The sequence below is a fragment of the Pseudorca crassidens genome, chromosome 3, assembly GCF_039906515.1.
Source record: "Pseudorca crassidens isolate mPseCra1 chromosome 3, mPseCra1.hap1, whole genome shotgun sequence".
NCBI lineage: Eukaryota > Metazoa > Chordata > Mammalia > Artiodactyla > Delphinidae > Pseudorca > Pseudorca crassidens.
The window spans coordinates 53,689,461-53,702,306 of NC_090298.1; the positions used below are offsets into that span (position 1 = coordinate 53,689,461).

Here is a 12,846-nt window from a genome sequence, read left to right on the forward strand (position 1 = left end):
ATCTTGAGAGACCAAATGTTTATTTGAATGATACCATTACTCAGAACGTTTTGGGGGAGGCTCTTCTTATTGCCTTGAGGACTAGAAGCACAGTTTTTTTCTGTAAATCTTCACTCTTTGAATTTGGATTTGATTTTTCATGTAGTCAGAAGTCATGCAAACTCACCACCATTGAAGGTTTTTTTTTTTTTTTAAAGAAACCTAAGCCAAAGAAGACAGAAATAGAAAATTCCAATTTTTAAAACAATGGCATTAGTAAGACAAGTATCTTCTTTATCCCCTCTCCTTTTTACCCAGGACACATATTGATGGAAATTGCATCAAAGGATAGCCTGATTTGTAAAGAGAGATCCCATTACCTATTTATGACCATACATCACAGAATTCATTTTATGTTACTTACCTAAAAGTCACAGTGTTTGTGGCGAGTGGTAGAAGCAAGGATACCAATGTGAACTAATCTGTCATTTAATGAACCTAAATTCTTACTCCAATTGTCACTTTCTTGCTGTGGCTTTGACTGGGTCCTATCCATTTTCAGAGCCTGGGTTTTCTCCAGAGAGTAAGCTTTGTTTGGGGAAATTATCTTATAGACAAATGAGATGAAATATGGAAGCCATTTTGACCTCCCAGAGACAACATCAAGGTATACATTGAGGCACTGGCTATTGTAATTATTACATGGAAAGGATGTAGTATAAAACGGTGATATAACAAAATTTAATGCTGTGATCTCATATTCATTCAAAGAATTTCTTTAATTTTCGTCCTAAAACCTCACTTTGGTTTGTTTTAGTCATCCTGCTCCTCCCAGGAGAAGTTGCACCAGTTACCATATCAACCAACACCAGACGAATTACACTTCTTATCAAAACATTTTTGTACCACCGAAAGCATCGCCACAGAGAACAGATGCAGGAATACACCCATGCGCCCCCGTTCCCGAAGTCTGAGGTTTGTAGCCCTGATTGAAAAATTTCAAGGAGTTGGATAATCTCTTTTCAACCATTTCAAGGGAAGACTTTTGGTCCTGTAATTCATATATGTGCTAATTAATTTATGAACTACTATATATAGTTTTCCATCTACACGTGATATTGTGAATTACCCTTGAAAGGCATCTTAGTACTTTTCTTTTAAATCCTTACAATTTGCTAATTGATGTGGTAGCAGTAACCGTGATGGGCTACAGGGACCACCTAGAGAAACTTCGAGCCATTGGAAATTTCAAGACCATCTAATTATGGTGCGACATCAATTAATATTTTACGAGGAAGAGGCTTGGCTGAAAAGGAAGGACAGCACGTTTGGGTTCTCGTGTGGAATTCAGATTCCACTTAACGAAAAGCCACCCAGATCTTCCATTCTTTCTTCCCATCACAAGTCTTACTTTCTCCAGGATTAGGAACAAATTGTTAGGAGTTTGTATCCCTTGTATTTTGTGGGTACCATATGTAGTCCATTTGACATTGAGTAGAGCCAGTTTTGTTTTGGCCTTGTCTCAAAAAATTACGTATATCACCGTTTGGCTCTTCAGGAAACAGACTCTATAACACAGACCAGGATGTTTATTAGGGATTGCTTGGGAAGTACGTCTGTGGGAGCTAGGGAGGAAGCAGGATTGGGCAGAGGGAGAAATCTAGCTGCAGTGCAGACCTGACAGCTGCAGCCCACCCCACAGGGAGCTCTAGGGATGACATGACCCATCAGAGCTGTCCCTCTGGGCCAGATGGCCCTTCCTTTATATCCCTGCCTCAGACCTGGGATGTGGTACCCTGGGAAGGACATGGCCTTGGGTGAGGGGGCTCTGTAGCTGAGGCCATCCTTGAAGGGACTGGCAGCTGAAGCCTTCTTCAATCCCAGCAGCTGGACAACAGGTCCTTCTCTGCAAGGGGAGCAGGGTAGTCCTTCTTCAGGTCCTCCACAGTATGAGATCTTCATGCTGTAGAACTGGTCCGCTTTGATATATTAAGGTTTATTGTAAAACATAGTTTGTCAGGTGTTCAGTTGAGCATCAGAGTTTTCTGAGAAGGGTTTTCCCTTTGTACCCTTCTTATTTAGTGTCATATAGTAAAAACAGCTACATGGCATAATTGTGTTAGATTATTTTGAGATATGGAATAAAAGACCAATTTTACGAATCCATTTAGAGCTGTGTTCATTCAATACATATTCATTCATCGTATTTTACCACATGGGTGCCATTTTTGGTTTTATGAAAGGAGTTCCTAGGATATCTACTACAAGCAGCTATGTCCTCTGCGGAATATATAAACTCACACTGAAATTGCCCGACTGTATACCACTAGGAAAGAACAGGCACCTACTGTTGAAATAGAGAAAACACAGAGTTGTATGCCTGTGTTTACTACTGTACACAATGCCTTCCTCAGCATCCCAAATAAATATTTGCCAGGCCAGAAAATGGATTTCAGTGGTAACACCTGTGCCATGGAAAACTCTTAAACCTCTTCAGTGGTACGTGGCAGAGCGCAGGTGTCTGATGAAAGTGTGAAATTATACAGTTCAGCGTGCCCTAGATGTTGCTGTTTGTAGCTACCCTGTCTTCTTTTATATTGCAGTTCATTAATTGGTTTCTAGAACCACGCAAACGCATGCCACATACAAAATATAATCACAATTTAAGAGCATTTTCTGAACCTTTATATTGTAGCTATAATTAATTTGCAGCATTCCACTTCTGGAGCTTTCTTTATGAACACTATTCAGGGTTTCTGTGCGTTTGTGAGTATGTATGCGTGCTAATGACTGATTTTGTAGTTTATTACCTAATATACTTTTCTTACAAAGACTGCATAGTACTTTTGATGCAACCAATTGTTTATAAGTGAAAAGCTTATTTTCATTTCATGCTGTGGCAAGTTTAAAAGGGTAATTTGCTTTGCTTGCAGCCCTGGACGCTCTCCTGCCTGCTGTGACCATGAAATAATTATGATGAACCATGTCTACAAGGAAAGATTCCCAAAGGTAATGAGTTGAATTGAAGATGCCTAGCATCTAAACAAATGGGCAACCTAGGTTTAGCATCTGTAAGGTGTTTGTCGTGGGAAGTCATGGTCCAGTCCATTGATGACTCTCTTTATAAAATAGCACCATAGCCTTCTTTAGAAAGATAAAACCACTAAACATTTTTAAAAGCTGCCGAGAACTAGCCACACATTCCGTGGGCTGAACTGGCTGTAACGTGAGTGCCACTGGTTGTCCTACCCACTGGGTGAGCCTGGTGAGGTACTCCAGAGAGCGTCAGCTTTGAAAGGCCTCTGGACCCTGGTGCTCCTTCTGCCCGTGTTCTGGGCCTGCTGCTGTATGGTCAAGCAGAAATTGTTTTCCTTCCTCAGAAGCCTGTAAGTTGGTACGTGTCACGAAAGTCTTTTACTTTTTTCACCCAATTTTTCTTTTCTGTGGCTTCCAATCTCTTTAGCAATCATGCGTCTAACTCTCTTAGAAGGAAAGGTCCAGTTGCAGTGTTCCCTGTTAGACCAGCAATTTGGACTGAGCCAGAGAGGCCTTGGCGAAGGGTTGTTGCCGGATGCCCTGGCTGCAGGGAGCTCCCGTCACCTCGTCTCCACAGCTTTTCCACCAGCGTGTTCCTACACATTCGGGAGAAGCAATTTCTCCATTCTGTTCCTGTCCCTCCCCCATCACCTTTGTAACCCTAGGCAATAGAGCAAAAGGAAATCTTTGGCTTCATAAATCAGGAGTAGAGTACTTATTATTTGGAATGAACCCAACATTGATCTCATTGATTACAGCCATTTTAGCCATTTATCACATGTCACTTGTTCACCAGGGAAATAGATCCTGACTCTACTAGTTAATACTGGTTAGGATTTTAGAAGGGAACAGGAGGCAGAGGGAGTCTCCCAGCATATACAATTAATGCAGGCAAGGAACATTGATTAGGCAGTCGGGGATCCCAGAGAATGAAATAAAAGTTGGGAAGGAAATTTTAGATTTATGTTACCAAGGGAATCCCCTTGGCCATTTGCCCATGATGTAGCTTTTTGAGGTATGAGTAAGGATGGTATAGGATGCTTGTTCCTAGTACATTAAAACACAACCAAAGGAACAAACTCTTGGTCCACGCTGTGGAACTCCAGCAACGATCCTGATTTTTGAATAGGTAAAAACAGAGCTACAATATTTGATATTTTTGGCAATCTATCTGAAAGAGCCCAAGATCTGAAAGGAGAGCACAGCGATTCACAGATACTGAGTTATTTGGAGAAGCTTACATGTACCACTTTACATTTGATAGGGCAGAGGAAAAAAGTAATTATCACCCTGGGAGATTCAGTTTCTCCTATATACCTCAGATCTTTTTCCCACATGGTGAGGCTGCTGCTGCTGCTGCTGCTGCTTCTTCTTTCTTTTTTTTTCCAAATAGACTTTAGTTTTTAGGTTCATGGCAAAATTGAACAGAAAGTACAGAGAGTTCCCAAATGCTCCCTGACCCTACACATGCACAGCCCCCTCCCATCAACATCCCGCCCCCCCCAGCCGAAGAGTGGTCTGTTTGTTATAATCGATGAACCTATACTGACACGTCATAATCACCCAAAGTCCATCGTTTGCATTAGGGTTCTCTGTTGTGTGGTATATTCCGTGGGTTTTGACAAGTGTATAATGATATATATGTACCATTATAGTATCTTACAGAAGGGAGGCTTCTTTTAAATTTAATTTCTAGAATTCTATTTAATAACTTGTAGAGGTCTATGTAAATGCTAGATAAATGTGACTGTTGAGTTGTTTACATATATGTTTCCTTGTATTACATCCGTGTGTGCCTGTCATCTCTAAACAGGCTACAGCTCAGATGGAAGAGCGCCTAAAGGAAATAATCACCAGCTACTCCCCGGACCACGTCCTCCCCCTCGCAGATGGAGTGCTTAGTTTCACTCACCATCAGATTATTGAACTGGCTCGTGATTGCTTGGATAAATCCCACCAGGGTCTCATCACCTCACGATACTTCCTTGAATTGCAGCACAAATTAGATAAGTTGCTACATGAGGTATAGACCCTACACCTTATAAAGTTTTCTGCTTTGTTTTGCTTTTCCCCTGAAATAAGAAAAATTTTTATGAGAGCATTTGCTCAGAAAGTTTTAGCCATGAGACAGAGTTCATATTCCAGGGAAGCGAAGAGGAAGAAGAAAAAAAAAAATTGATTGCTACTTGCTGTGAATGGATTCTGGTCAACATTTAGAGTAATAGAAAGTTAATGTTAATAACCTTTACAGGAACCTTGGGTCCCAACAATCTATGGCTCTAGGATAAGTGGATTGTGAAGGATTTTGAAGCAGTGGTTTTTTTTTTCCCCTCCTTAACCATAAAGTTAGAAATTGCCTGAGCGTATGTACATTATTTGATGATGCAATCTAGTTCTAATATCTGGAAAAGCTAAATGGAAAATTGCTGGCTTCTTCCAGGCCATGTGTCCTATTAATCAACCTGCAGGTGGTGTTGGGTAGTAAATGGCAACTTATATTTTCATTAGTGTCAGTTTTTCTTCTAACAAAATATCCAATTTCTAAAATGACAGATAAACACAGGCCCCTTCCAGGCCTAACACTTGCAGTCCTAGCTCCTGATAACACCCAGGACAGGAAGGGAGTGTGTATAGTGGAATGCAAATTAATGCATAATATTGCTGTCCTGACTGAAATCGATCAGCCACAGCCTACAAGTAAAACCTGTTTAGCCGATATGTTTGGATATATTGTATTTCTGTATCCCATCGGCATACATTATGCCCATGTAAATAAAACCGTAGGTGGTTTTCTCTAAGCATGATTGTGTAAATCATTGCATGGAACTGAAAGAAAATATTGGCATCCTAATTTTCTAGAAATCCATCTGTCCTTGCTCATACTGAATTTAGTTGTGGCAAGATGAGATGATCCCTCTCTAACTAGCAGCCACCAGTTTTCCTCCCTTTTCCATTCTAAACCTCCCAACAGAGTTTTCTATGCTCCATTCCCATTTCTCACATTTCAACCTCTTGCAGCTCACTAAGGGAATGTTTCTCAGACTGTTTTTGGATGAACACATTGTCTTCAGGTTTTGTTGTCAATTTCCAATTTGTCATGGACCAATTCTACTATAAATTATGAGGAAAATTAATTTACCTCTGTGAGATACTTCTTCCTTAATTCCATAGTTCAGTCCCAGGCTATTACCATAATTACTGGTTAAGTTCTGTGGTTCATTCCTTCATAGGCATTCCCTGAAAAGGGTAGAACCCAAAGCTGAAGCTATTTACATTGAAATCCCCCACTTAATTTTGTTTCTGTATGATAGACTTGGCAGGTTGTTTCATGGCAACTAAAAAAATCTTAGGGTTTCAAAAATCATCTGAATGCACCATGTAATAGATTAACATTGTTGACTTTTAGAGAAATTTCTCTCTTGGGCAGAGAAGCATGTATACGTGTGTAACATAAAGAGCGTTGTCAGGTTTGAATAAGGATGTTTTCTTATTTATTTTCACAGATAAACATTTTCCCTCAGTGCTTTTGTGAAAATTAAAACTGTCTTCAGAATCATACTCACAGTGTCCTTCCAGAGTTTGGAGCTAACAGGTCGCAGGGGAACTTGCTCCTTTGGATAGAATCACATTGTGAGGCCTGGCTTTGCCTTCCCGTCGATGCAATTATTGTCAGTTCCCAGCCATGACATTGTGTGCCCGCCTAGCCTGTCTCCCCGCCACTGTTCCCATGGTCAATCCTTTGCACACTCAGGCCAAGTCCCCCTGAGGTTGAGTAGCTTGATTTAACTGATGCCTTTTTAAAGCCCTGAGGTCTAGGTCAATTCCAGAGGAAAGCTTTTATGTCTCCATTCTTTTTTTCACTTAGGTGTATTTAGCCAAAGAAAATAAAATGCGCAGGAAGCTATAACCTGCTCTCAAATCTTAGTCTCCGTATTTTTGATACTGACCAACACTTAAAGTACAAACACAGGGAATCCAGAAATGCTGGAGCCTGCTGCCGGCAGCCACTAAACTATTTCTCTTCTCATGCTGAGCGTGTGGTTTTGTTTGGTGTTGTTTTAACAGAGTTCCCATCTCCCCTATTGATAGTAGACAAGATAGTATTTGTGTCAGTGTAATTCATTGTATGTTTTGGCCTCGGTTGCGGCTGATAATTCTCAGAAGTAAGAAGTTGGAATGAACTGATTATTTTTACCATTTTTGAAATGGAATTTGTATAATCTGAGCTATTTTTAATTTTTTAAGATATAAAGTTCTTGTTTCTCCTTGAAGAGACCACCCAAACATGTTTAGGCTTTTTAGATTTTCTTTATATTCCTTAATTTATAAAGCAGTAATTATTATAGTAAGAGGATGATCAATCCAGAAGTTAGGTGGGTTTTTTTGGCTTCATCTTTAAGGGTTTCTGTTTAGTTTTGATTAAGGATAAACTATAAAGAAGACATATAACCTTATTTCTTGGCATTCACTGAATCTTCCTAAACCCGTTTTTGTTACAAAACAAAAAATGAAAAGAAAACTTAAAGACAGTTTAAATATTATGTATGTCTCCTCGTATGTGTCCTGACATCCTTACTGGTTACTAGAACCTATAGTTATAGTTAACACCTGGCTGTCTTTAAACACATTCTATTCTACAGTTATTCACCAGTGGTCATTTTCTCTGTGTTTTTTCTTTTAAATGTTAGCTTTTTGGCTTTTCCTGTATATGGTTTCTCTACCTACATTTTGGAAAGTTGCCTTTGATTTAATGACTTAAATTTAGTAAACATACTACTCCTAAGTATAATCATTTTTCATAGATTTGGTCTGACACTTCTTGTCAGAATAAAGCACCTTCAAGAATGATTTTAAATGTTTATTACCATATCTATGAAATTATATTCTATTGCACCAACATCACCTTGATACTTTTTTTTAATCCTTGAAGGAAAGCAAATCATAAAAATTAAGAAAGCGTGAAAGTGAGCATGTGTAGGAGTTTATATTTAAACTTTTAAAACTTTGGTTTTATATCTGCCTTGATACAGATTTACCTCATTTCTTCAAAAAATATTGAAAATTAAAATGACTGTTAATAAACTAAGTTCTGTCCTCAAGATATCTTTTGTGCTTAGATTTCACATGTCAGGCAACATGTAAAATAAAATTTTAGAAGATTTTGAGTCAGTTAAGTTTTACTGAGTTGAGTATCTAGGTATTATTTATTCATTATGTGAAATCAAATTCATATGTATGTATCCAAGTATAAACAGTATTCACCTAACATTTGAAATAAGCAGTGTACAACTTCTTACATATTATGAAATAACTAACTTACAGGCTAATAGTGTTGTATATATAAAACATATTTCATTAATGTGTTAAATGCCCAGGTTAACAAAATCAGTCCTTCACTGTGTTAGCCATTTCATACATTTAAGAAGTTACATCTGGAAAATCAAGGTTCCTCGTCAACTGCCCACTCTACTTGTACCATGTACTCAGTGTGTCATAAACTTTTAATGTGTACTTCACTCATGGTTCACATTGAGAGCCCTAATATTTGATTTTTAACACAGAGAATAAATCAAAGTTTTACAATTAAAATTTAGCTGATAGAGCCATTTTGTAGATGTAGACGTTTAATAGTGTCCATTTATGTAGAGATAATGTCTGCTTCTCCATCTTTTAAAAGTATTTTCTAAGTCGCTTAATTTTTGGATATTTGCAGCTATCTAATTAGCATGCTTTGTTGATTTTCTTTCCCATTTAGTGGAGCAGCTCTGTCTCATCATTCTTTTCATTGCTTCCTCATAGGCTCATGATCGTTCAGAAAGTGGAGAATTGGCATTTATTAAACAGCTAGTTCGAAAGATCCTAATTGTTATTGCCCGTCCTGCTCGGTTATTAGAGTGCCTGGTGAGTTGCCCCTCGAGGTGATTTTGTTATTTATTGTTAACTGTGGGAGAGCAGGGACCACCAGAAAGCTCCAATTGCATTTGGCTTCAAAGAGCTAAATAGAAAGAGTCGAGAGAAACAGCGACACGTGAATGTTGATGACAACAGCCGTGTGTGCTTTTTCTTGTCTGGTTTTCAGTAAAAGTTCTAGGACTTGTGTTAAGAGATAGTTGTATCACAGTCTGGTCAAACCTAAAAAGTGATCATGAAATAATGTGCTTGACTTTATCTCAGCATAATTTCTATGTTGTAGCTCACTTAGAACACTCTCTGTACCCCACTTTTTTTGGAAGTGCCAAGATGAAGAGAGAGGGAAATGAGAGATACGATATACGGTGACCTGTGGTTATAATTGTTACTTTTAAAATGTGGCATGTTCGAAATAAGTGCTAGTCAGCAGTCCATTCGGAGAATACAGTATGGCCTTATCCAGACCTAAAGGAATGAGACTTTCCAAGATTAGTTTGTTTTATCAATTAACTTTCTTTAGTCAGTGACCATTTTCCTGTTTTAAAATCTTTGCTTTATTTTATGTAATTTTGATTGAGATTTCAGTCAACACTGAACAAAGACGAAGCTTCGAACATAAGAATAGTTTTATGGGGCTTAACGTAGTGTCAAAACTCACGTTTAAGTTTCGCCAATAGTTATTTATAACACTGAGTACAATACAGCTTTTCAGAATTTTACGTACACATATGTACAGACATGGTGATATTGCTTTGGTTTTGCTCTTATTTTAATTAAGATTCATAGTTTTCTATAACAGTGAAATGTTTATAGCCCCGTAAACATATACCTGTGCATAGTGAGATGTGGTGGATGGTGAGTCTGGAGGAGAAAGGTAGGTGTGTGGTGGAGGAAGGCTTTCCATCAATGGCCGGGACCCTTGGAATCACAGAATCAAAAGCATCATTCAGCAGTGAGTGTCTCTGGGAGGATAAAGGGAAAGAATACTCAGGATGCCTCTGGGGAGGAGAACTGTGTGACTGGCAGATACAGGCAGAAGACTGAGTTTTTCCTGCTCTTGCTGTTGTACCTTTTGAATTATGCATCACAGGCTTGTACTCCCCTGCAGTTGTTCAATTTGGGGGAAAATACCATTTAGCATCAAAACTTGCTTCTCTGGACGGCAGCAGACATGCTAAGAGAGATGTTGCCCTAAAAGGGGAAATGACTTTTTTTTTTAACAGTAATCACTCTTAATCAGAAGAGAAACAGGAAAAGTACATGTAGCCTATCAAAGATAGAAACAAGTGAGCTTAGAAGTAGATCTGAAGATGTTGCTGCTTTCCATGATGTTTAAAGCTCAAATGAAGCTGGAGTTTGAGAGTTTTAGGGAATGTTTCCCCCGACCAGTCATCTTAGGCCTGTAGTCCCAGGCTTGCCTTGTCTCTGGTTGTAGTTTTATGTAAAGGGTACTGAGCGTGGACAATGGTTTGGCTTTACTCTGTAGCATGCTTTTTCATATGGCCTTTAGAAATACTTGAGTAATTCTCAGGTGAAATACTGAGATTCCACAGTTGCCTATATGGGGCACTAATCAAAATGAGAAAAATTCTGGGAGTGGGAGGATCTAGGAAATCTAACTGAAAACAGTGACTGTGCTTTAAATCTATAATTGTTTACAACACATAAATCCGCGGCATCCATCTAGAGTGATGTGATCCTAAGATCTTTATTACATACTAGAAGCAACAGACAGCAAAATAAAGTAAAATACTTAGGAAAAACGTGTTCCCAAATTTTTACTGAAGACAGAGGTAACTGGAGTTACTAATTTCATAGTTTTCTTTCTTAATGTTCACATTATGTGAATATTAATAACTTAATTTTCGAGCTCGGTGATAAAATTTGGGGATTTTTCTTTCTCATATTTTTGGACACCTCTGTACCAAGGGAGTTTCCTACAAAACCTTTGAGAAAAATGCATCCTAACATTATTTCTCTTGTGGCTATTTGTATAGAGAGAGAAACTGAATCTTCTGGATGAGATTCACAGATTTTTAAAACTTTACTAAAAAGGCGCAATTACAAATTCCGAGCTGTTCATTTTCAATAAGATACATATCTTAAGTGGAGCCTAGTACCTTCAAAGTCACATTACAAGGAAGTTGGAAATGGAAATTATCTTTGGGTTACCAAGTACTGAAATGTATTGTCTTAGAATATGATTAGGCTTTGAATATGAACTGAAAATTACATGCTTTTTAAATGAAGTAATCCATCTGCCTTCTATCTGTATAAATAACTTATATCATGTATATCCAGCAAGTTAACTGTGAATGTGGTTTATGTAATAAAACTGCAATTTTGGCTCGAAGAAGTATCCATCTCTGTTTGTCTTCTGCTAGGAATTTGATCCTGAAGAATTTTACTACCTATTGGAAGCAGCAGAAGGCCATGCAAAAGAAGGACAGGGTATCAAAACTGACATTCCCAGGTACATCATTAGCCAGCTGGGTCTCAATAAAGATCCTCTGGAAGGTGAGTACCCTGATGGGGCTAAACTTTTACTTGCTCAGGCACCGTGGCCTCATGGAAAAACTTAGTGGCAAGTCTTTATTTTTTCCTCATGGTTTGGCTCTGTCTATTGAAAAGGCCAAATTTGGGGACCAATTGTGATTTAAAGGAAAGAACTATATGTTGAATTTTGTGTTTAACTAGAGTAGGGAAGAGACCTTGGAACCCTAGAGTCTTATCAGCCTAACAATTCCAGAGCATCCAAGAAGGGTTTAGATTTCCATCTTCTCCGGGGGTATTTTTTCTCTTGCAGAGCTCCTTTGGATTCTTCTCAAGGGTGCACGTTTTGAAAATGTTGGTAAATGAATTAATTACATTTAATTTAAAAGTGACATTTAAATGTAATTTGGGAGTCAGGTAACTGATAACTGAAGATTAACTTTAAATCAGGTTCAGTGTTCGTAAATCTATTTTTACTTACTTGTCTCAAAAAGGTATGAAAAATAGTAATATACTGGAGAGCCAGTTGGGGGGAAATGTTTTTTAGAACTTATACAAGGATTCCTGGTTGATTCAAATAAAAAAAAAATAGGTCTAATGCTATTAAATGCAGAGAAGAGGAAGCACCCTGTTCGTGATCTTTTGTCAAATCTGATATTGGGAAACCACTCCTTCCACCACCTTTTCCTGTTCATTATTGTTTGGGATTGTCATTTAAAACACTTAGGTTATATACTGCCTGAAAAGACTCAAAAGCAATCATAGACTCCTTTATTCAAAATTGTCTTCCTGGGTCATTAAGTTGAATTTGCAAAGTGTTATATGCTAAGTTGTTTGTGATGATGCTAACTGCTGGCAGAGAGTTTCCCATCTACAGTCAGGGAAACTGCTGCTCTCTGCCTGCTCTCCTATTTCCCCTGCTTTATTTGCTCTTATGGCCATCGAATCTTTGCTTCCAGTGAAATGATGCATGCGTTACCGGGAGATAATGCCAGATAAATTTATACTGTACTGAAAGCAGTACCACAACAGATTCATCACTTATCAGAGTCTGGTGGCTGCTTTTCTGAAAAGTTCCCTGGGGAGAGATTTTTCCCCCATAGCTTTTAAATTACCATCTTTACCTTTTTGAATCATGAGTCTTCAGAAATGGTTTAAATCACTGAAATAAAAAGGGCAGATGTTTAATGGTATTTAGATGGGTTTTAAAAATCTCTTCAGGCATTACAAAATGATGCCTTAGCTTCCTGCTTCAAAAGCTGACTCTTGGTTCCATTCCATTACTACCCACTGCTTACAAATAATATGTATTTCCCAGATAATAGTTATTTAGCAGAAACTCTATTTAAAACAGAACCATCTTTTAATTTGTTTTTTTATGAAAGTAATTGGAGTGGGGGAGACTGTCAAAGTATATTACGGTGACTC

General features: G+C 38.2%; 1 protein-coding gene across 17 annotated transcripts in view; it reads left to right on the plus strand.

Annotated features, from left to right (window-relative positions):
• Positions 1 to 12,846, plus strand: part of MAST4 (microtubule associated serine/threonine kinase family member 4) — a 568,209-nt gene that overhangs the window by 504,662 nt on the left and 50,701 nt on the right. For all 17 annotated transcript variants that reach the window (XM_067730872.1, XM_067730855.1, XM_067730861.1 and 14 more), the window contains 5 exons: positions 797 to 954; positions 2,913 to 2,988; positions 4,829 to 5,038; positions 8,815 to 8,916; positions 11,310 to 11,442. In XM_067730872.1, the coding sequence (XP_067586973.1) occupies positions 797 to 954; positions 2,913 to 2,988; positions 4,829 to 5,038; positions 8,815 to 8,916; positions 11,310 to 11,442 (679 nt within the window). The remainder of the gene's footprint in view (positions 1 to 796; positions 955 to 2,912; positions 2,989 to 4,828; positions 5,039 to 8,814; positions 8,917 to 11,309; positions 11,443 to 12,846) is intronic.